The sequence below is a fragment of the Notamacropus eugenii genome, chromosome 3 (assembly GCF_028372415.1).
Source record: "Notamacropus eugenii isolate mMacEug1 chromosome 3, mMacEug1.pri_v2, whole genome shotgun sequence".
NCBI classification, from domain to species: Eukaryota; Metazoa; Chordata; class Mammalia; order Diprotodontia; family Macropodidae; genus Notamacropus; species Notamacropus eugenii.
The window spans coordinates 230,234,287-230,257,987 of record NC_092874.1 but is presented as its reverse complement, the minus strand read 5'-3'; the positions used below and the strand labels follow the sequence as shown (position 1 = coordinate 230,257,987).

At 36.4% G+C, this 23,701-nt stretch overlaps 1 protein-coding gene across 1 annotated transcript; it reads left to right on the top strand.

Moving 5' to 3' along the window:
- Positions 1-20,002: 20,002 nt before the first annotated feature.
- LOC140531453 (olfactory receptor 6C2-like) lies at positions 20,003-20,960 on the top strand. Its single transcript, XM_072650394.1, has one exon. The coding sequence runs from the start codon at positions 20,022-20,024 to the stop codon at positions 20,958-20,960; it is 939 nt and encodes a 312-aa protein (XP_072506495.1). The 5' UTR covers positions 20,003-20,021.
- Positions 20,961-23,701: the final 2,741 nt, after the last annotated feature.

Here is a 23,701-nt window from a genome sequence, read left to right as displayed (position 1 = left end):
AAAAATGGACATTCAGTGATAGCGACAAATTTGAAGAATTCATGATGAGGAAAAGACCAGATCTGTATTTAGAATTTTGACTTCCCAAGACAAGAATCAAGAGAAGCATGAAAAGGTAAACAGGGAAAAAAAGAAAAATTGTAAAATACTCTCTAAAGCTGAACTGTTTACATTACTACATGGAAAGAAAATATTTTTAGCTCTTGAATCTTTTCTCAGTATTTGGGTAGTTGGAGAGATTGTACACACACACTCACACACATACACATAGATAGATAGAGAGTACAGGGTGTGTTATATCAGAAGAGTTGATATCCACATACACACGCACAAAAATAAAATAAAATAAAATAAAAATTAAGGGGTGAAGGAGGAAAATTCCAGGAAGAGAAAGGGAGTAATGAAATGGGGCAGCCTATAACTTATAAAAGAGATAAGAAAAATCTTATTCAATGGAGGAGATAAGGGAGAAGGGGAGGAGGGGGAAAATAAAGCTACTCTCCCCACATGTGGCTGAAGGAAGGAATAACATGCTCAATAAATTTGATATGAAAATTTACATCACACCACAGGAAAGTAGGAGAGGAGGCAACAAGTGGAGCAAAGGGAATGTTAGAAGGGAGGGCAAATGGGAGAAGGGGGTCACTAGAAATAAACACTTTTGACAAGGGACAAGGTCCATTGTAGGGGGGAAAATAAGGGGGGATAGGGTAGGTCAGAGGGTAATATAATTAGCATTACACAATATGATTACTATTGAAGTCTTTTGCAAAACAACACATATTTAGTCTGTATTGAATTGCTTCCCTTCTTAGTGGGGCTGGGGAGGAAGGGGGGGAGGGAGAGAAGTTGGAATTCAAAGTAGTAGAAACGAATGTTGAGAATTTTTATTGCATATAATCAGGAAATAAGAATTACAGGGATAGGGGTATGGAAATTCATCTTGCCCTGCAAGAAAAGAGAGAAGATGGGGATAGGACAGGGGTGGGGTGTGATGGAGGGGAGGGTACATTGAGGGAAGGAGTAATCAGAATGCAAGGTATTAGGAAGCAGGGGGAGGGGAGTGATGGGGAGAAAAATTGGTTATGTTACAAAGTGAGGTAAAAGCAATTAGTATTAAAACAGTAGACTGAATTAATTAATGAGAATAAATCAATGACTTCTTTAGTTTGGAGAAAAGAATTTCCAAGAGGAAGGTAACCTCAGATAAAATTTGACATTGATGGAAAAGTCAAGGTTTTAATGGTAAATTAGATATTATGATTGCCATTTAATCAGGCACTAGAACATGTATAGAAAGACATGTAAGCCACTTAAGACTTGCCTCAAAAGATGTTCCTTAGCCAGAGTGAAACTATATTTATATTTGAAACCTGGTTATAGGAACTTGTCATTTTTAGATGCTATGGGACTATTAAGTGACTGTTCTTCTGAGTCTAACTCCAGGTATGGGAAGCAAGAAAGGCGATCTGAGCCTCCATTACATGATGCCAGTAAGCTCATGAGATGCTGGTATGAACTGCATAGGTGATCTCAAGGAAAGGGTGGGAGAGCGGCTGTTCATCATGGGCTGAGGTGGGATTCTCCGGACTCAATTTCCCCACTGACACCTGGCAGACTTTAAGCCTGACTTAATGCAAGTGTATAATCTAATCCTGCCTGGAATTGACATGAAGTTGGGAAGATATTGTTTCCCTGCAATGTCCCTACTCTTGGTGGCAATTTCCTACAGTCAAAAGGTTTGTAAGCTTAATACCAGATCTATCCAATTATGGATTATGGGTAAAGGACCATCTGAGGCTGTCTAAAATTAAGCTATTGGGCATAGGACTTTAGATCAACAGCATTAAGTTAGGGTCCTTTTATTCTTAGTAATACTGTGGAGACAATTAGAACAAGAGCTTGTGAAGTTAGCAGCATAAATATTATCTGTGTCTCAGTTGGCTTATGTTTAAAAAAAAATTCTTTTGTGGCCTATATTGTAAATGCTTTAAAAAGATGTATCACCTGACTAAAAGTCTGAATTGCTTTATCTGTTATAAACTGTGTTAAAAATAAGAAAAATAAAAAATAAATACACAAATAAATGTTCTTTTCTTTGTTTTCTCTTCCTTCTTTACATACCTCTCCTTTTTCCCCTCAATATCTCTCACTTATACTCTGGCCTCTTTTATACTTCACAGTCTTGACATGTGCTTAATTAGTTCAACTAAAGATTCTCTACTCTTGCTCCCTTATCCATCCATCCATCCTTCCTTTTCTACATACATACATACACTCAGCCTTTGTTGCTTCATTCTTCCCTTCCTTCTTTCCTTTCACTCTATTGCCTATCACTAGCTCTTGTCCCTGAAGATTAGAGGATCCCTCACCTTACCAAGGTCAAACCCTGAACTTTTTATTTTATATTATCTTTATTTATGTCTTTTGAGAACTAACCTTTTAACAACTGTCTCTCCCCCAACCTTAGGACTTTCTATGTAACTTTGCATCTCTCTCTATCCACTATCTACTTCCCTGACGCCTTAAAATTATTTTTGCCTTTCCTCCCTTTCACAGTCTTTCACACTGGGTCTATATACACTTCCTCTTCTTCCATTCATCTTTGAGCCCCTTTCAATGTTGCTTTAGACTTAACTACTCAACTAAAATTAGTTGCCTTTCTAGGGATATTAATGAACTTTCAACGTATTTTTTAAATTTAATTTTTGTTAGTCTCTACTAAAGTATCATCAAACACGAACCTTTCTGTACACAAAAATGGAGAAAAAATATACATCAAATTATGACTCTTTTGTGCCCAATTTGATTTTTTTTAATTTTTAGTTTCATAGTTGTCATGTTTACTTGTGTGTCTTAATGAACCTTCTCTCCATGACTTTTTTTGGAGCTGGGATATAAGGCAATCAGAGTTAAATGACTTGCCCAAGGTCACACAGCTAGTAAGAGTCAGGTGTCTGAGGTTACATTATTAACTCAGGTGCTCTTAACTCAGGACCAGTACTTTATTCATTACATTAACTAGATTCCCCATGTGTATATACAAAATAGGCAAATGTAGGACAAGTAACAAAAGGAATGGAAAAGTAGGAATAGTATCAGAAAATGACTTGGTACATAGCAATGAGGCAGGTGATGAAGGAAGAGGGACATCTCTTTGCTCCTTCCCACATAGTCTAAGATAGTGGCCTCCAAAATTCTTTGATCTTCCACCTCCCTCAGTTAAAAAGAATGAGCATGTTCTCCACACACACACACACACACACACACACACTCATTTATATATCATATTTTACACAATGTACTACTTTATTAATGTATTAAAAAGTCACTCATCTAGCATATTTTATGTCTTTTTCCAAAGCTGATTATAATATTAATATTCAGTATTTTAATTTAATCATTAAATAAAGCAATATAAAAATATATAATTATGAAAATATTGAAATAAAATAAATAACAATTAGTTAGTTAAAGGCATTTTGAAAGATTTTGGAGAGATGTCAGGCTAGTCCTCACCTTTACACTGCCATCTTACTCTCCCTCACTTGGGTTATTTTTTATTCCTTTTTCTTTCTTTCAGATTCATTTATTTATTTGTTTCCAATTTTCAACAATCACTTCCATAAGTTATAAATTTTCTCTCTCCTTTTCCCTTCCTTCCCCAAAATGGTATGCTTATTTTAAATGGGCTCTACACATACATTCTTATTAAACACAATTTCACATTAGTCATGTTGCATAGAAAAATTAAAATGAATGGGAGAAAGCATGAGAAAACTAAACAAAACTGAACATAACAAATGAGAAAATAGTCTACTTCATTCTGTGTTACAATTACACAGTTCTTTCTCTGGATGAGGTTAGGATTTTGCATCATGAGTGCTTTGGAAATGTTTCAAGTCCCTGTCTTGCTATGGAGTACTAAGTCTCTCAAAAAGAGTCTTCACATGCTGTGGTTGTCACTGTGTATAATGTTTTCCTGATTCTGCTCACTTCACTCAGCATCAGTTCATATAAGTTTTTCCAGGTATTTCTGAAATCTGCCTTTACATAATTTCTTATAGCACAATAGTATTCCATTACATTCATATACCACGCCTTGCTCAGCCATTCACTAATTTATGGGCATTCCCTCAATTTCCAGTTCTTGGGCCACCACAAAAAGTGCTGATATAAATATTCTTGTACATGTGAGTTCTTATCCCACTTTTATAATCTCTTGGATATAGCCCTAGATATGGTATTGCTAGGTCAAAGGGAATGCACATATTTATAGCCATTATTTGTAGCCATAGTTATTTATAGCCATAGTTCCAAATTACTCTCCAGAATAGTGGAATCAACTCCCAGCTTCACCAGCAATGAATTAGTGTTCCAAATCTCCCACATCTTCTCCAACATTTAAAATCTTCCTGTTTTGTCATGTTATCAATCTGATAGGTATGATGTGGTACCTCAGAGTTGTTTTGATTTGCATCTCTCTAATTAATTATTTAGAGAATTTTTTCATATGACTGTAGATAGCTTTAATTTCTTCCCCTGAAAATTGCCTGACCATTTATCAATTGGAGCATGACTTGTATTCTTGTACATTTGACTCATTTCTCTTCATATTTTACAAGTGAGGCCTTTATCACTGACGCTAGCTGTAAAAATTCTTTCCCAGTTTTTGCTTCCCTTCTAATCTTGGTTGCACTGGCTTTGTTTGTGCAAAAACTTTTCAGCTTAATATAACAAATATTACCCATTTTGCATTTCATTGTGTTCTCTATCTCTTGTTTGGTCATAAATTTGGGGGGATTATTTCTCTGCTTTTGGTTAAAATTACATTATAAAAAGTTTAAAAAATGATTATAAGCTCCTTTTGCCCAGTGATAGACAGATAGATGCAGATATATGTGTGGGTTTACACATACATATATATATGTGTATATATATATATGTATATGTATATATGTATATATACATATGCACGCATGCATGCAAGTGCACACACACACAAATATATAATTGTCCAGGGTCAAATAGCTGGTGTGTGGCTAGTGTCTGAGGGTAGATTGAGGTCAGGTTGTTCTGACCAAAGAAAGAGTATTCTATCCACTGAGCCACTTCGCTGGCCCTGTTCAGTGATATATTTTGACAACAATGTTTAAGAGAAAAAATAGTTTTCCTGATAACTACTATGCAACTGCATTTCATGAATTTTGTTGCTGTTTCTATGTTGCTAGTTAGGGAACTTCATGCCTCAGGAAATTATCAGGGAACTTGATACAGAACCCAACTGAAAAATTCTCCATGTCACCCTAGGCCAGTATGCACAGAAGAATATTTTTACATGAGAAAAGGAAAGACAAAATGATGGATGCAATAGGAATTCTAAAGAGAATCAAGAAAATGTGTAAACTGATGAATACAGGTGGATAAAGGACAGAGAAGACTTAATAAAGGTGACTCCAAAATCACGAAAGTGGTGACTATAAAAAGAGAAATGCCATGAAAAGAAATGTAAACATCTGAAGAAGAGACAGATTTAAGGGAGAAAAGAATTAATTCCATTTTGGTCATTTTTATTTTCATATTCCTATAAGATAAGAAATTTGTGGTTGTCAAACAGATAGATGGAACTGTGGAACTGGAAGTCTATGTATAGACTGGGAAGTAATTTTATGATAGATGTAACTGAACTCATGGGACCTGATGAGACCAAGAGGGGCAGTTTAGAGAGGATTTAAGAAGACATAGGACAAACCCTTATGAAAAACCTAATGGTAGAGAATTACATGGAGATTAAAAAAAATACTCTTCATATAATTTAACAGATGATGAGGAAAGGGAAAGCCGCACGGCAATGAGTATTTCTAGGAGGAGATGGTCAACGATATCAAATATCAAATGAAGTGATACTAAGAAGACTTGATAAGATCAATAGTTTTAACATCGAAAAGATCCTTGAGAAAGTTTCCATTTAGATAGCCACCTGGTAGATGACATAGGAGTCTAGCTTTCCCACTTTTTCTCCAGTAGTAACAAAGAAAGAGCACCAGATTGAATGATGATTTAGAAATAGAAACACCTCAGTAAGGTTATTCATCTCATCCAGGACTGAAAAAAAAGAAAAAAAATCCAAAGAAGAAGCTATAGACAATGGAAGCAAAGTACTATGAAGAAAGCATCAGAAGTGCAAGAAACTAACCTGGAAACATGAGGCAACATCACATGGGAATCCCAAAAGTGTAGAGAAACCACCCAGTGCTCTAATAGTGGAAACCAAAGGAGTGCTTTAAAGTACCTTAAGTGGTAAGTCTCAGAAGGGAATGAATGAACAGACAGTATCCTGATATTGAAAGAGTTGAATCATGGCTCCTAGTTCAATGACTAGAGAAACCTCAAAGGATACAGAAAATGCAGCATATCTAGGGAAATATTAGTTATGAGAAGAATTTTACCCATCATGAAGGCAACCTTGGACAGGATGAAGATTATGTAGCACCCTGATCAAAGAAAATTCAGGGAAACTAGAAACCACTCCTTATCCAGGAATCTTTAGAAATTTGTTGAGTAATTTTTCAGTCGTGTCTGACTCTTCAAGACACCTTTGGGGATTTTCTTGGCAAACATACAGGGATGGTTTGCCCTTTTATTCTCCAGCTCATTTTCATGATGAATAGCCTGAGGTAAACAAGTTTAAGTGATTGGCACAAGGTCACACAGCTAGTACATGTCTGAGGCAGAGTTCAAAACTCAGGTCTTCTATCCTCCTAGCTTAGGTACTCTATCCACTCTCCAACCTAGCTGCCCAGTACTCAGAATAAAGTCCCTAAAATGTCTTTATTTAGGAATCTTCCATGCTGACAGAAGACTAAGGAGTGCTCTGAATCGAGAATAGCAAATTGCAGAGCACTAAATGAGATATTGAAGCCTGATGGTTATTTGTAAGCAGGCAGTTGGAAGGAAGTAGAAATCAATAGCAAGAATAGAGAAAAATAAGATCAAGGCCAAATAGAACTTGATCATATCATGAAAAATATTTTAAAAGACTGCACATCATGATCAAGCTTTATTTAGAAAGTGAATGAAGAGTTGGTTCAATATGAGAAAATTCTAAACATAATATACCACATTAACAAAAACAATAAAAATCAAAAAATCCTTCAACAGATGCAGAAAAATTATTTGTCAAAATATAGAATCTATTTATATATTTAAAAAAAACATGGAAACAAGTGAAACATTTATTAATATGACAAAACCAAGAGGTAATATTAGATGTAATGGAGAAAAGTGAAAAGGCTTTCTGATAACATGAGAGGTAAACTAAGGCTGTCCATTATCACTATTATAAGATTTACTTTCTGAAATCCTATCTGCAGCAATATAATACATAATGGTGTATATTTGTAACAACATTATATTGCAAAAAGGAAATAATCATGTACAAAGAGATAGTGAACTTGACATATTTTGTAAAAATGATGATCTACTTCAGGACTGCTTGAGATTCAACTAAAAAGTCATTAAAACAACAATCTTAATAAAGTAGGAGGATATAAACAAACTGACAGGACTCATCAATTTTTCCATAAATTGGCAACAAAATACTGAAGGAAGAGATATAAAGAGAAATTCTATTCAAACAATTGCAGAATGTATAACATACTTCAGAGTCTACTTCCTTTGAGATCAAAGAAGTAGGTGAATACACCTACAAAATACTCTTTACAGAAATAAACACATCTAAATAATTGGAGAAATATTAATTGCTGAGTCTTGGGTCATGTGAATATAATCAAAATGATTACATTTCCAAAATTAATTTATTTCTTCAACTGCATAGCAATCATAGTAAACAATAGTTACTTTAAAAACTAAAACAATAATAACAGCAAAATTGATTTGGATAAACAAAAAGTCAAAACCCTGAGGCAAATAATGATTCAAAAAATGGGAAAGAGGCATAGCAGTGCCAGATCTCAAATTATATTTCAAGAAAATAAGCAACAAAACCACTTGGTACTGACTAAAATGTAGAAAAACTGATCCCTTGAAGAGATCAGTTACTATACAACACAGGAAATCAGCACAATAGCTTGGTCTTTGATAAGTACATTTTCCCACAAAAACCATTGGGGGTGGAGTCCATAAAACAGAAAGTAGCCTGACAGAAATTCCATTTAGGATAAGATAAAATACAATTAAGTGGGAAAAATAAAGTATAGAAGATTGAAAAAATAAATAAGAAATTAGGTTTAGACTAAGATCTCACTCCATATATTAAAATAACCTCCAAATTCAAAGGAAGTTTAAATATTTTTTAATCACATTATAGACAAATCAAAGAAACTGTTGATAGGGAAGGAGTTCATAACTAAACAAGAGTTATAGAGGATTGAGAAAGATAAAATGGCCTAATTTGATTTCTTAAAATTGAAAGATTTCTGTTTCATGCAGTTAAAATTAAAGGGAAACAATCAACAAACAATCAACAATCCAAAAAATCTTTGCAGTAGTTTGTGTGATAAATGCCTGATATCTAAGATAGACAATAAATGAGACCAAATACAGAAAAACAAGAACCACTACCCCCAAAGAAAAAATAGTAAAATAATAGAAAATGATAATTCTCAAGTGAATAAATCCAAGTCATCAATACCCATGTCAAAATGCTTCAAATTACTAAGAACAAGAGAAGAAGTAAATAAAAACAGTTCTGAGGTTTTTTGTCTTTACCTATTAAATTGTAAAACATAACTAAAAGAAGAAAAAGACAATTATTGGGAGGACTGTAAGAATTGTTGAAAGAATAGACCATTTTTCTGTGCCAATATGAATTCTTGTTCTCACTCTAAAAGAAATTTGGAAGTGTAATCAAAATCTCCCTGAACTTTAACCCCCAAATACCTCTAATTTTAGCAGCATCTTTATATCGCAGCAAAATAATAAAGGAATGTTCATTCGATGGTAAGGGTTGAAAAAATTATCCTGGGCAAAAGTAATGGAATATTATAGTACTGCAAGAAGTCACAAAAGAAACAGATCAATTAATGAGAAAAGTCATATAAAATAATGCAAAATGAAACCAGCTGATTCAGAAGAACAATTTTACAATGTCTGATTTATTATAAAGAAAAAACAACTTTGAAAGACTTCAGAACTCTGATCAATGCAATTGAACAAAGAATCTCTGTCTCCAGAAATCTACTCCTGAAGTATGCTTACCCACCTCTCAGAGAGCTGATGGAGACTGGGTACAGAACAGAATATTCATTTTTCGGATATCCAAGGTATGAATATATTTTGCTTGATTTGTGAGTGTCACTTCTCAAATAGGAAGATATTATTCATCCCAGAGTTTGGGGGATGATATTTGAATTGATGAGAGAAACAGAGGGTGGAAAAGAGGAAGAAGGGAGGAACACAAAGAGAAAGACACCAGAGGATGAAAAGGAAAAGAAAATAGGCAATCTCTTAAGCATTTTTAAACATGAAAATAGGACATCTTGATGGTAGAGTGAATAGACCCCCAGACCCAAAGTCAGGAGGACCTGAGTTCAAATTCAGCCTCAGAGATTTGGTGCTTACTAGCTGTGTTACTTTGGGCAAGTCACTTAATCCTGATTGTCTTGACTCCCCCCTCCAAGAATTAAAAAAAAAAAAAAAAAACAAAACAAGCACAGATGCATAGTGCTCTGCTCTACTCAGAAAAAAAAAAGATGACAAGCCCGAATTATATAGATCTAGTCCCCTAAAAATCATGAGTTTAGGGGACTAGGTTCAAAACGGGCTTCTGGCTGCTACTCCTTAATGGATAGGTGCTCTAACTCCAAAGCTGGAATTCTTTCCCATCAAATGCCAGATCTACAATAAGCATGCATGTAACAAATAGCAAATAAACTATTTATCCAAGCTAATGACAAATAGAAATCAGTGAAGATATAGATGAGAATAAACCAGAAAATACAGAGTGAATTAACTGTCTCATGGAGAAAGATATCTCAATTCAATCAAAAGACTTCCAAAACTCATCCAAAAAGAAATTCTAAAAAATTCTCTGGAGAGGTAAACTGGAGATACATGTTGCCTTATTCCTAAAGTACTGCTTTCTCATTAGTAATTTGAAGTGAATATGGAAACTTCTTTTTTTTTTTTCAAGCCAGAAGAGGAAGAATTCTCTTCTCCCAAGCTCTCACCAACTCCTTCCTTCATATAGGTACAGAACATTGGATAATTAATCCGCATCAATCAAAAGAAGTCCATATTCATGAACTCTGAGCTTTATTTTATACGTAGAATAATTTGAGGTCCCTTTGAAGATGAATTATTTTGTACTTTTTAAAAAGAGATCAGTCGGTGGAAGAGATTGTATATGCAACCTCCAGAAGCAAGCAAACACAGTAGCTTGATATTCAATAAACCCAAAGACCCCAATTACTGACTGATGTATTCAGTAATTGACAAAACTGTTGGGAAAACAATCTGAAGATTTCAACGAGCACCTTATACCATACATCAAGGTAAGTTCCAAACGGATACATGAGTTAGATATGAAAAGTTACATCATAAATAAACTAGAGAAGAAAAGAATTACTTTCAGATCTATGGCTAAAGGAAGAGTTTGTGATTAAGTAAGTGATACAGGGGATCATACAAGACAAAATGAACAAAAATCTTATGTAAAATTTGAATGCTTTTCACAAATAAATCCAAAGAGTAAAAATCAGAAGGGAAGCAAATAAATTTACTTTGGTGACATATTTCTGAGTGTTAGCCATTTCAGTGATGAATACAGACAGAAAGTGGAGTAATGTTCTATTTTAATTAAATTAAGAATTGTATCCTTTTTAATCTTATCCTAAGTAAGGTTATATTTACCATATTTTATCACTCAGTGCATTTGAGCTCCAGGTCTGAATTGCTGAACTGGCCAAAATTGATCCTAGCAGAGAAAAAAAAAAAGCAAAAGCAAAGCAATAATAACTTTAGTAGTCCTAGATAATATGCAGAAATAGCAGCATATATGCAAAACAGTGAACAAGTACTTACTAGGCTCCTAGTCTATGCAAGGCAGTGTGCTAGATATAGAGGTTATAAATACAAAAAAATGAAACAACTCCTCTGAAATGACAAGTATCAAGGTTATTCACAGCTACAAACAATTGAACAGAAGCAAATAAATATGAACAATAAAATAATTTTTCAGCATACTCAAAGACACAATAATTAACATATACTTCAATGATCCTGTGGTATTACATGCAAGGAATGCATTATATGAGAAATATTAGTACTATTATCTAACTACAGATTCCCCTGTAACATTTTAACTTAGTCTGGACATCAGTCATATAATCATAACTCTCTGAGTTGTATCGACCAATCTGTTGCACTTGAAGTAGTTGATGATATGGGTAGTCAGAGTCTTTATCAGAATTATAGTATTATTTCCCTAAACATGACATTGTAGTATACTCAGTCTAGATAGTAGCTTTCATATAATCTGTACAATGTATCTGTACACTAGGAATCTCTATAGCTGAAGTTCTAGGAAGAGATGTTGCTTTCAGCTTTAATTCTCTCCCTATGTTTGAATTGTTGTTCATTTTAGTACTTTACTTCATCTTCACCTTCACTTGAAATGTCTATTTTTAAGACATAAGTTGTTAACACCTTTGTACAACTGGCCAGGGGTAGCCTCTCTTCTTTAGAGGCCACTGAAGTAGACACTATCGGTCATTATCTGTTCATAAAGGAATCTAATTAATTCAACTCTGTTGGATGTAAGTAGAAGTGAATTGTCTTCACAAGGAACCTGACAGATTCTGGGGTTATTGCTGCACCTGGTTTTAAGAATAATTAAAATGCTCAGTCTTTCTACAATTATATGTTTATTTGTATGTAGCATGGGCACCAAGATTTCCCAGCAAAACTCCATCTTCTTATTGAAGGAGTTACTTCTAATGATTCTTTTTTATCTCCAGGATCGAATATAAAATCCTCTGTCCTTTTAAAACACATTCATTGTCTGTGAACAGATGTATCTATATTTAGACAGATAGACATATAGATAATCTAACAGAGAGATAGAGAGAGTGAGATAGACAGAGAGAGATACAAAAGCAGATAGAAATACAAATTTGTAGATGTATACTCTATGATTTAGTAACAGGGGCTATATTATGTCCCACACAAAGGATACTTTATAATCCAAGTCTGTGCACTTTCACTGGCTATGTACCATACCTAGAATTTTCTCCCTCTTCACCTCCATTTCTTCGAGTCTCAAAAAACCCCCAGCCTTATAAAAGGCAGCTTTCCCTCTCTTCTTAATATTAAGTATCGTCCCTCTGAAATTATCTCCTTTATCTGGTATGTCTTGATTATATATAGTTGTTTCCATATCAGACTGTTCCTTGAGGATGACTTTTTTTTAAGTTTGCTCACACTTACAACCCCAGGGCTTAGTGTAATAGCCTGGCACACTTTAGCTACATAAAAAGTACTTCATTGCAAGATGTGAAGATCTTCCCAGTGAAATCATGGATGACAATGTCTTTTGTACCTTTAAGTGCTTCCCTACCCTAAAGTTGGAGCAGGAGAGTCAGCATCTTTCAGCTTTATTCTAAGACAAGACATGTACTGGTTCTAGGTATCTACAACCATTTCATCCTCAAAGACATTAAAACACAGGTCAAAGGGTAGGTGTGGTTCTTATTCACACATCAGAAAGTTGTATTTCTTCGTAAGGCAAAGTTTGTGCTATTTTTACCCAGAATAACCTATCGCTGAACTCTGTGACTTTGAACTGGGATGCTCCCAAGACTGGAACACTAGTCCTCCCAACTTCCATCTCTTACCTTCCCTGTTTGCTGCTCAAATCCCACCTTCCATAAGAAGCCTTTTCTGCTCCTATCTCAACTTCCTACTCAAGAACCTTCCCTCTGAGATTACCTTCCATCTACTCTACATTGATCTTATGTGTTCAGTTATTTACATGTTGTCTCTTCCATTACAATGTCTTTTAGGGTAAAGACAATGCTTTTGTCCTCCTTTGTAACCCAGCCCTAAAAATACTAACTGACATATACTAAACATTTAATAAATACTGCCTGATTAACTTTAAAATACATTAATAAAATAACATATTATGTAATATATAATATATAAATGAGTGTATGTGTGTGTGTGTTTGTGGAGTGCAAACTCATTTTTTAACTGACGAAGGTGGAGGATCAAATAATTTTGGAGGACACTATCTTAGACAATGTAGGGAGGAGCAATGATGTGCCACTCTTCCTCCATCAACTGACTCACTGCCGTGTACCAAGCTACTGTCTGATGCTATTCCTGGACTTCTGTTCCTTGTGGTACTGGCCCTATAGCAATGTACTTTATGTCTTTTGCCAAAGTTGATTACAATAAAGATTCATTAGTGACTTTTGAACTTAGATTCCCCAAGGGTCATTTCATTTGTGAACTCAGTTGATCCCCATGTACCTGCAGCACACTGGACAGATGAAAGAAATATCCTTTTCTTTTAGTGTACCGTTTGGGGGAAAGGTGTATCTCTGTCCAGACAGGTCAGATCAGGAGATCCAAATAAATTCAGGACCTGAAAGGCCATTCTCTTTCAAAAGTTTCAGTTTTCTTTAAGCAACATACAGCTCATCAAAATACTTCATGCATTTAATGCAGGACAGGATAACAGATGCAGTCTCATTTTAGAGATGGTAATGAGAGAGAGGATTGGTATATTTCAGAAGATGAGGACATAGGAAGAACTCCATTGGGCCAGTTATTGTGATGTCGTGGGTTTGTGAGATAAGTGGCCAGAAGTAGATATATGTTTTTCCATCAATCTGTGGCTGCTCAGCTTTGAGGCATTCCAGGGACTATTGGACAGCAACTGCTCACTGAAGCCTGAAGTATGGACAAGAAAGTAAGTAAAATAGTGAATGGTAATATCACTACTTCTCCATTTTTGAAGTTGTGTAAATAGAACAGATGTGACAGTTTCCCTATATAGGAACACAGAAATGAAACCTGTCAAAAGAAAGGAAGAATGAAAGGAAGGAAGGAAGCAAGGAAGGAAAGAAGGAAGGAAGAAAGGGTGGGAGGAAGAAAGGAAGAAGAAGCAATAAAAAAACCTATCAAATATATGTTTCAGACAGAAAATGAATACTCATTTCTGAGATACTACTTTTATTGTGTATGATGTGAACTTTGACCTGTACTGTGTGTTGAGAGTACTTTCATAGGATCAGCTTCATTTCTAGATGCATTACACACTGATTTTAACAATTTGAGGAGTTTATGAAAGACTCCCACAAAAAGTTATCTCCCTACTCTTATGCTGCACACTTCCTAAAATTTCACAATTGTTAATATTTCCTTGAATAAACAAGCATCTTCACTGAAGAAGTAAGCATCCCTAAGAGGATTAAAATATAAAGTAGCTTGTTAATTGCACAAAAGAATGAACTAGCTAAAAGATACTTTTTAGCCATTATCTAGTTAGAAACAAAGCTCATATAGAAAGAAGGAAGGGAGGGAAGAAGGGAAGATAACTTTGAAAGTGGGGGAAATGCGTTAGGGTCCACAGTGGGCAGAGTGAGGTCACTAGGCTCCAGGAGATGGAGCTTACAGAAGGAAGGGGTAGGCAGGTCCAGAGACAAGCCTCTTGAAGGATATAGTTTTATACAGGTGATCTCTGTGATCTTCATTTGAAAGAGTACTATTGGGGGGATATTTCATCTTTCATCTCATCATGGCTTTAGCCAACATAGGTCAGAGCATCTTGCTTGCCAGGTGGATCCTGCCTTATGTGAGATGTGTACTTAGCTGGAGCAGATTGCAACATGTTAGCTGCCTGAGTAAAGCTCCATTTCACCAAGTTCAGGGGAAAAACCCCTCAGGGTTCTTGGTGGATAATATATTACAACAGTCATGGAAAACCTTTCCCTACAACTAATTGAGATCTCCTGAGGAAGCCTAATGCAATGCAGAATGGGAAAAAATTAACTGGAGTACAGATGGGAAACATTTGTTTAGCTACTGAATGTCACTAATTAGTGATTATTGAAAAACAATTGTGGTGCACTCTGGAGCACCGGCCCTGGGGTCCAAAGGACCTGAGTTGAAATCCAGCCTCAGACACATATTAACTGTATGTCCTGGGGTGAGTCACTTTACCTTGACTGCCTTTAAAAAAAAAAAAGAAAAAGAGAAGAAAAGAAAAGAAAAGAAAAGAAAAGAAAAGCAATTGTGATCAGGTCCTATATCAAATGGAGGGAAATGCTCTGTCCCGTGTACTTAGAATTCATGTACAGATAGACTGAACAGAGGAAACATTAAGAAAAAGACTAAATCATCAGTGAAAAATGTTGCCTAACTTTCTCTGTGGCCAATTGCAATGCCAACAGTAATGGAACAGATGAGCCCATGTTCTGCCTGAGAACGGGGTATATCATAAACTTATCAGATAGAGTGACCCAAAGCACAAGAATCAGTACAAGCTCCCAGAATTCCCTTTATTATAACATACATAAGATATTCCATAGATTCATGTAGGAAAGAAAGGAACTCCATGCTTAGGACAGACAAAAATAATATTTTAAAAATCCAGCAAGTATTATGGATTTTCCAGAATAAAATCCAGAATCTGGATTTGAGATATTCTTTGTAATTACGCAGACATAACTTCTGCCCTTTGATGGAAGCTGGGTCAGGCTTAGAGCTTCATATACAGGTGAGTTACTTGTATGATGTCAGTTTTACAGGGAGATTTCTCTTACCATGAGCTGCACATTCTTTGAGATTCGCCTACAGTTGTTATTTCCTTTGAATGAAAGTTTCCTTACTGAAAAAGAAAGCATCCCTAAAAGACATTATACACAAAGGGGCAAGTTTTGAATTTTCTTTTACTGAGCAGAAGGGCATACTGTTGGAGGAAGAAGGAAGGGCAATGCTTGCCAGAGAAGAAAGAATTGTTTAAGGGACACAGTGGACCCTAGGGTCAAAGGATTGAATTTGAGAGACTCAGAGATTCTGTTTGCTTTTGTCAAGCAAACAGAGGTTAAATGACTTGTCCAAATTTCTGCTGGGTCACAGTTTTGTCTCCAGAAGTCACTCTGTGTGGAATCTTTCCTACAAAGTCCAAGCAAAAGAGAAATTGCCTCTCCAATAGTCATGCATTCAAGAATCCCAGATTATTGTGCTAGGTTTTGTTGGTGTCTGCAAAACTGAATTCAGTACTATGTGAGCTGGTCATTCTGGGATACAGAAGTCTCATTTATCAAGACCTAGAAGAAATTCCATTTAGGGTTCTTTGTAGCGAACGTTTTACAGCAACCAAGGAAATCCATCGCTACTACTAACTGTCTTCTCCTAAGGAAGCCTAATTCAGGGGAGAATGGAGGAAAATTGAATGAAGTTGGGAAACATTTGTATAGCTACGTAACAAAATTAATTTGTGATTAGTGAAAAAAAAATTGTGATCAAATCCTGCTTGAAGCAAATTAGATTGTGGGTCTTCAACCCTGGAATCACAGGGACAGAGTGAGCAGGCAGAGATGGCATCTATAAAGATGCAAACTATCACTGGCAAAAGGTGATGCTGGACTACAGGTACTTCTCATTGCAATGCTCTACTGTAATGGAGTAAATAACATGTTCCTGTCTGAAATGAAGCTAAAATATACAATGATCACAAGAAGGATCCTGAAATACAAGAAGAACCCTATTAAGAACTTTGTCACAACACACAAGATGCCACCTCTAAGTAGGAAAAGAGAGTGCTAGGATTCACTCTCCAATATCCACAGTCTTTGCAGAAATAAGCTCACCTCAATTTCCCTCTAGATTATATTCCCTCTAGGGCAACCTGTCTCATCATTGTACATAGAAATTGGTTAACATATGGTTACTTTAAACTATAGGAAAAGGGCTAATTGTGGAGAAGTATCAGTTGGCCAATATTCTCCACTGAGTTCAAGCTTCTGCAAAAGCGAAGTAGATAGTTTTCATGGTGGAATTACCTATGCATTACCTACACTTCCAAAATCCCTAATGTCTCTACCAATTAAAAATAGTATATCAACTTATAAAAGTTAAGATATTCTTTGGAAGTAGCCATCAAGCTATTTATTACTCACTTTATTAGTTCTTCTGTTACTTCACTGCAGAAAGAAGTAATAAAATAGAGAGGGCAGTACCAGGATGTAGTGGAGGTGCTAGGTAGGGGGAAAGGGGATAAAAACATCACAAGACTGGAGAAAGCATTGTGGAGAGTGGAGAGAACTTAAAACTATAATGGGATCCTTTGGCAATTGAAATTTTTCTTAAGAAAAATCTTCCCTTTAGATTTGTGAAAGGACTCACAGACAAAAAGTTCGGAAGACATCCAGGAAGTATAGAAGAGGGCAGATGATGAGCTAAGGTAATAGAGATGCTAGTTAGTCAGGTATAACTCTTCAGAACCCAATGGAACATATTCGTAGATGTGTTTTCTTACAAAAAGATCTGAAATGATTTTCCATTTCCTTCTCCCGTGGATGCTTTTGTCAAGCAAACAGAGGTTAAGTGACTTGTCCAGGATCGCAAAGCTAGGAAGAGTCAGAGGATGGATTTGAACTCAGTTCTTTCTGACTCCAGGCCCAGCCCTTTGTCCACTGAGCCACCAACTGCCTCTATGGTAAGAAAGAAGCATGCAAAAAAGTTGGTTCACAATCAAAATAATATGGCAATAAGAAATACGGCAAAAAATAAAGAAGAATTATGTTAGGGCTGAGGGCTTGCAGCTGTGGCCCTGCACTTGTCAAGGGGAGAGCAATTTTCTTCACCTCCAACACAGATCACATCAAAGGTGATGAGCGAACCAGCAGAGTAGTTATGGATGCCTTGTGAATCTAACTGGGAATGGAGATAGGCCTTCTCTTATAGGCTGATTTAGAATGAATGGACTCAAAGCAAATGGGCCTGAATCCTTAAATGTGCTCATCTGGGATAGGTGTGGTGGGAACAGGGGTGCTCCCTTCTTGAAAGTGGTTGCCTCCCTTCTAGGAAATTGTACTTCCTTCTGGCAAAATTACTGCCCCCATCACTTTGTGCTCCTTCAAGAACAAGTTGAACAATTGTCCCCCTACTTCCTGGGTCCTATTAACATTTTCCCCCTTTCCTAAGTGTTCTTTCCTCTCCCACACTTCCTTGACCTAATTCCCAAAGCAGCTGATGATTGAACCTTCCCTAGGAAGACTTTCCCCTCCATCCACATCAGCAGCTGTGGTAAGAAAGACATCTGCTCCACCATCACTCTTTCCAATGACAAATTTTCAACAAATATCATAATGGTTCTCTTTCCCATTATGGACCCATAGAATAGAATTCCTCTGATGGTGCTTGCTAATCTGGGACTGTAGGTCATGCCTTCGTGAAGAATTTTTTGAGAAAACGTGTTCAGAAAGATTAAAATGGTACTAGGAGATGGGGTCTTCTAGGTGTAAGACCAGGCAGTAATAAGCATGGATGCAGGATAGTGTATGGTAAACTCAGCCAGATGCAGGTGGCTTACGGTAGCTATTCATAATTCACCTCTGTCACTTTAATTGCATGTGCCTAAAGGATATTGGGATGTGGAGAAAATGGTTTCTGGGGCTGGTGGGCACTGATGCCTTCCACTAAAACTTCAACCTGCACACTTATTTTTGGTCTAAATCCCAGTCCTGATTTCCCCCTGCATCACCACCTCACCCCACCCCAGCCCCAACATTCTCAGAATTGTCTGGGTTCTGATAGATAAAACCCTGGACAGATAACACATCTGTGATGTGCTTTTCTGAGCTATGTGACCTTAAGAGGAGATAGAGCTTCCTCAAGGAGAAGGCACAAGGACTTAGAAGATGTGTGGTCTGTTTGTATAGCAGCCAGGTTTTATGACAGGGAAAAGAGTCCAGATGTGTTGGGAAGTTAAGAAGAAGAAATTGTTCTTTCAGAGGAGGTGAATGTATGCACAGAATTACTCATGGAATAAGTTGGTTTAATTCAAAGTGACCACACTGAGGAAATATATAAAACACCAAGAACCATTTTCCTGTTTAAGTAGTATTTCACAACATAAGAACTGAAAATTAGCAAAACTATTTAAATGCTAAAAAATTAAATAAAAGATATTCAGATTGATAAAAACTTATTAAGACTGAGATTTGATCTCACAGCACATTTAATGGCAAAGGTAAAAAAAGTGAAACTACCTAATTTAGAAGGGATCTGGAAAAATAAGCATACTAATGTTTGATTGCTAAAAATAATGATTGGTCAAAAGGATCCATAAAATAATTTGAAATTTTCTGACAAAGTGAAGAAAATATTCATAGTCTATGAACTAGTGATCTCACCACTGTGCACATATATCCAAAGGAGGAAAAAGATAGAGTCACCATATATATATTTTCTCTGGTAGCAACAAAGTGAATACGAAGTGAATGTCTTATAGGTAGGGCATGGTTGAAAACACTGTGAAGAGATGTGTAGAGATGTGTATTTGGCATACACTGTCGTAGATGGTCACTGCAATGGTCTTGCTAAACTTTTTTTTCTACGTCACAAAGGGATTCAGTGAAGAAGGTATATCTTGAAAAAAGTACTGTAGGAAAACAAAAAAAAATCAACACAACCTTTTAGATAATACAGAGTAAAGTTAATGAGGAACATTTGGGGTGGAGGAAAGGAACTGGGATGGGGGGAAAAGAGAGGCAGGGGACAAAAGTTTTTACAAAAGGGCCATGCTCAGTATCAGATACACACGTCAAAGTCATTGCACATAATAGAATCATGAGGGTATGATCATTTTTTAACCAGTGATTGAAAAAATGGTCCAAGAGTGAGTTCTGAGAATTTATGTCCAAATTGCATTGCAGACTTATCTAATTATGGCTCTTCTCAGCTGCAATTTCTCTCTCTCTCTTTCTCTCTCTGTCTCTCTCTCCCCATGTTTTACATACAGATACATCAAAAGACAGAGGTCAGAAATGGGAAACCACACAGGGATAACATTTTTCATTTTTGGGGGATTGACAGATGACCCACAGCTGCAAGTTCTGCTTTTTATCTTTCTGTTTCTGACCTACTTGCTGAGTGTAACTGCGAACCTGACTATCATCATCCTCACTTTGTTGGATCCCCACCTTAAAACTGCCATGTACTTTTTCCTTAGGAACTCTTCCTTCTTAGAATTGTCATTCACAACTGTCTGTATTCCCAGATTCCTGTACCACATGTCAACTGGGGACAATACTGTGACCTATAATGCATGTTTCACTCAATTATTTTTTGCTATCTTCTTTGGGGCGTCAGAATTTTTTCTCTTAGCTGCCATGTCTTATGATCGCTATGTAGCCATCTGCAAACCCCTGCACTATGCAGCCATCATAAACAACCGAGTCTGTAACCAGCTTCTTCTTGGTTGTTGGTTGTCTGTGTTGATGATCATCATTCCAATACTTGTTGGAGGTCTTAAGCTAGAATTCTGTGATTCCAATATTATTGACCATTTTGTCTGTGATATATCACCATTGCTGGAGATCACATGTTCTGATATACAGGTACAAGAAAGAATAATTTTAGTATGTGCTGTGTTGACACTCATCATCACTTTAGTGTTAGTGGTTCTATCTTATGCCCATATTATCAGGACTATTCTGAGATTCCCCTCAGCTGAACAAAGGAAAAAAGCCTTTTCCACTTGTTCCTCCCACATGATTGTTGTCTCCATGACTTATGGCCCCTGCATCTTCATCTATATCAAACCTTCTGCAAAAGAAGGGGAGGCTTTGAATAAGGTGGTGTTAGTGCTGGCAACCTCAGTGGTGCCAGTAATGAACCCCTTTATTTATACTCTGAGGAATAAACAAGTGACACAAGCTTTTAAAGACACATTCAAAAGGATTGTATTTATTTCGAAGTTATGAGAGGCAATAGATATTCAAGTGAAATTAGTCAAATGAAACCTGAATAGTTTTGAATACTTTGTTCAGGGTCCTATGACATAATTTTATTCTCTTACTAAAACCACTTTACCCAAAGACCCAAAGTTTACAATTCCTTTTCTCTCTTATCCAGAAATCTTCACTGATTGAGGCTTTCTCTTCCCTACTCCATGGGTCTTTCAAAGTTTTTCACTTCCTTTCCAACAAATGACTCACCATTTCATTACTATCAAATCCATGGAAGATTTTGTTTTAGAACCAACTATTTATGAGACACTTATCATCAAAGAATTTTCCAGCCCCTTTCTTAATAGTCAAGATAAATTTGTTAAGTGTTCGTTACATAGCAGGCCCTGTGCTAAGCAATAAGAGAAAGATATGAAGAAGATGATATCTGCCCAATTGGAAGTTAAAATCTAATTACAAAAACAGCACATGCAAAAGAAAGCTGAAAATTAGGAGGGAGAGGAAAGGTAGCCTGCATGAAGGAATGGTGGAGAAGTCAATCAGGGAATTACCAAAGTAGTACAGTCAGATGAAAAATGAGGGAATGTTTGAACTCAGCTCTGTCCTTAACTGGAGGTTTGGGGTTCATGGCTCCACCATCCAATCAGTCAGAGGCAGAGAACAGGGGTGAGGTAGACTACAAAGGCTTGTGAGATCCTTCAAGATGATGAAGTCTTCCCAATAATAAGCCTCCTGGAGCAGGGTAGAGATGGCACTAGTAGAATACTCCAAGTAGCGCAGTCAAGTGAGAAATCAATCTTGCCTGTCTTGTCTATTCATGTTATAAAACCCCGAAGCCCAAATTCTGAGATCTCCTGCCTGAACTCTAAAATTAGCCCTGTGTAAAGAGATGAAGGGCCTTTTAACTTGAATTCTTGCAAGGTAAAAGCCAAAGCCTCAAAATAAAACAAATCTTCAAGACTAAAAGCCTGTCATTAATTTAAAATTATTTATTTTATTAAATAGTAAAATTACTCTCATCTATTTACCTTCTCATTTCTATTTTCAGTTAGCTTGGGTAAAAGGTTTATTTGCTATGTGTTCTATCTATATTTATTGTAGATCTGGTACTTGATGGGAAGGGATTCCAACCTTGGACATAGACTGCTTCTTTAAACTACTGATTTTAGGGGACTTAGTAGAAATAATTCAGTCTCTCATATTTTCTCTGAGTAGAGAAGAGCACTCTGCATCTGATGCCAATCTCCCCACCCTTCTGGTCTTGGATGAATCAATTTTGCATTGGGGAAAGGATGGCTGGAGGGGAGTGTAAAGATGGCTCCTTTCCTTTTAGACTTTCACTGTCCCTACATCTCGCATTTGTACTGTGACCTTTTTTCCCCCCTTCACAATTTTCACCCTTTAATTAGTTCAGCTAAAGGTGCTTCTCTACTCTTGCTTCAATATCCTACCTCCACTCATTCCCTGTGAAAATCCTGCCTGGTCTATTTCTACAATCTTCTTTTTCTGTACTTGCTCAAATGGTGCTTCATGCTATTTCAAGTTACACAAGTATGCCATTGGAGGTCACTACCAATTTATGTTACCTTATCTAAAGAAGGATATTTCTTTTCTACTCTCTTCAGCCTGCTTACTCCACTCTCACTCCTCATTCTCAGCAAAGCAACTTTTTACTGTATCTAAAAAAAGAAAGAATACCCTTTGTAGCACTCTTTTCTCCCCTATTTTAAACTTCAAAAACACATGACATGATACCATTTTCATACTGAACACCCCTCCTTTGACAACACTCTCCTAAATAGGTGTTGGTTGTGGTTCAGTTGTGTTAGTCTCTTTGTGACCCCATGGACTTTGTCTTTTTCTGTTTTGGCAAAGATATTGGAATAGTCTGACATTTTCTTCTCCAGTACATACGTAGTTTTGCAGATGAGGAACTGAAATAAATAAGGGTTAAAAGACTTGCTCAGGGTTACACAACTAGTAGGTATCTGAGATCAGATTTGAACTCAAATCTTCCTGACTACACACAGCAAACTATCCACTGTACTATCTAGCTGTCCCCACATGTTGTACTCCTTTCCCCTTATAGTGTAAAGGGCAGAGACTGCCTCATTTTTAGCATTTTATTCTCTAGATTTACTACAGTTCTGGGCACATAATAATCATTTAATAAGTGTTCTTTTCTTTCTTTTCTCTTCCTTCTTAACATACCTCTCCTTTTTCTCCTCAATATATCTCACTTATACTCTGGCCTATCTTTTTTACTTCATAATCTTGACCTGTGCTTAATTAGTTCAACTAAATATTGTTCTCTACTCTTGTTCCCTTATCAGTCTATCCATTCTTCCTTCTATACATACATACATACATACATACATACATACATACATACATACATACATACATACTTTGTTCCTTCCTTCTTTCCTTTCACTCTACCACCCATCACTAGCTCTATTCTCTGACAATTAGAGGATCTCTCACCTTGCCAAGGTCAAACCCTGAACTTTTTCTTTGGTCCTATTTTTTCTATTTCTTTTGGGAGCTAACCTTTTCAACAACTGTTCCTCCCTGAACCCTATGACTTTGTATGTAATTTTAAATCTCTTTCTATCCACTATCTACTTCCCTGATGCCTTAAAATTATTTGTGCCTTTCCTTCCTTTCACAGCCTTTCATACTGGGTCTATAGAAAACCATGTATAGTCATTGGTATTCATTTCCTCTCCTTCCATTCATATAATCTTGTTTTAGAG

Excerpts from the sequence above, each read along its gene's own strand:
- LOC140531453 (XM_072650394.1), top strand. The coding sequence starts at position 20,022 with ATGGGAAACCACACAGGGATAACATTTTTCATTTTTGGGGGATTGACA.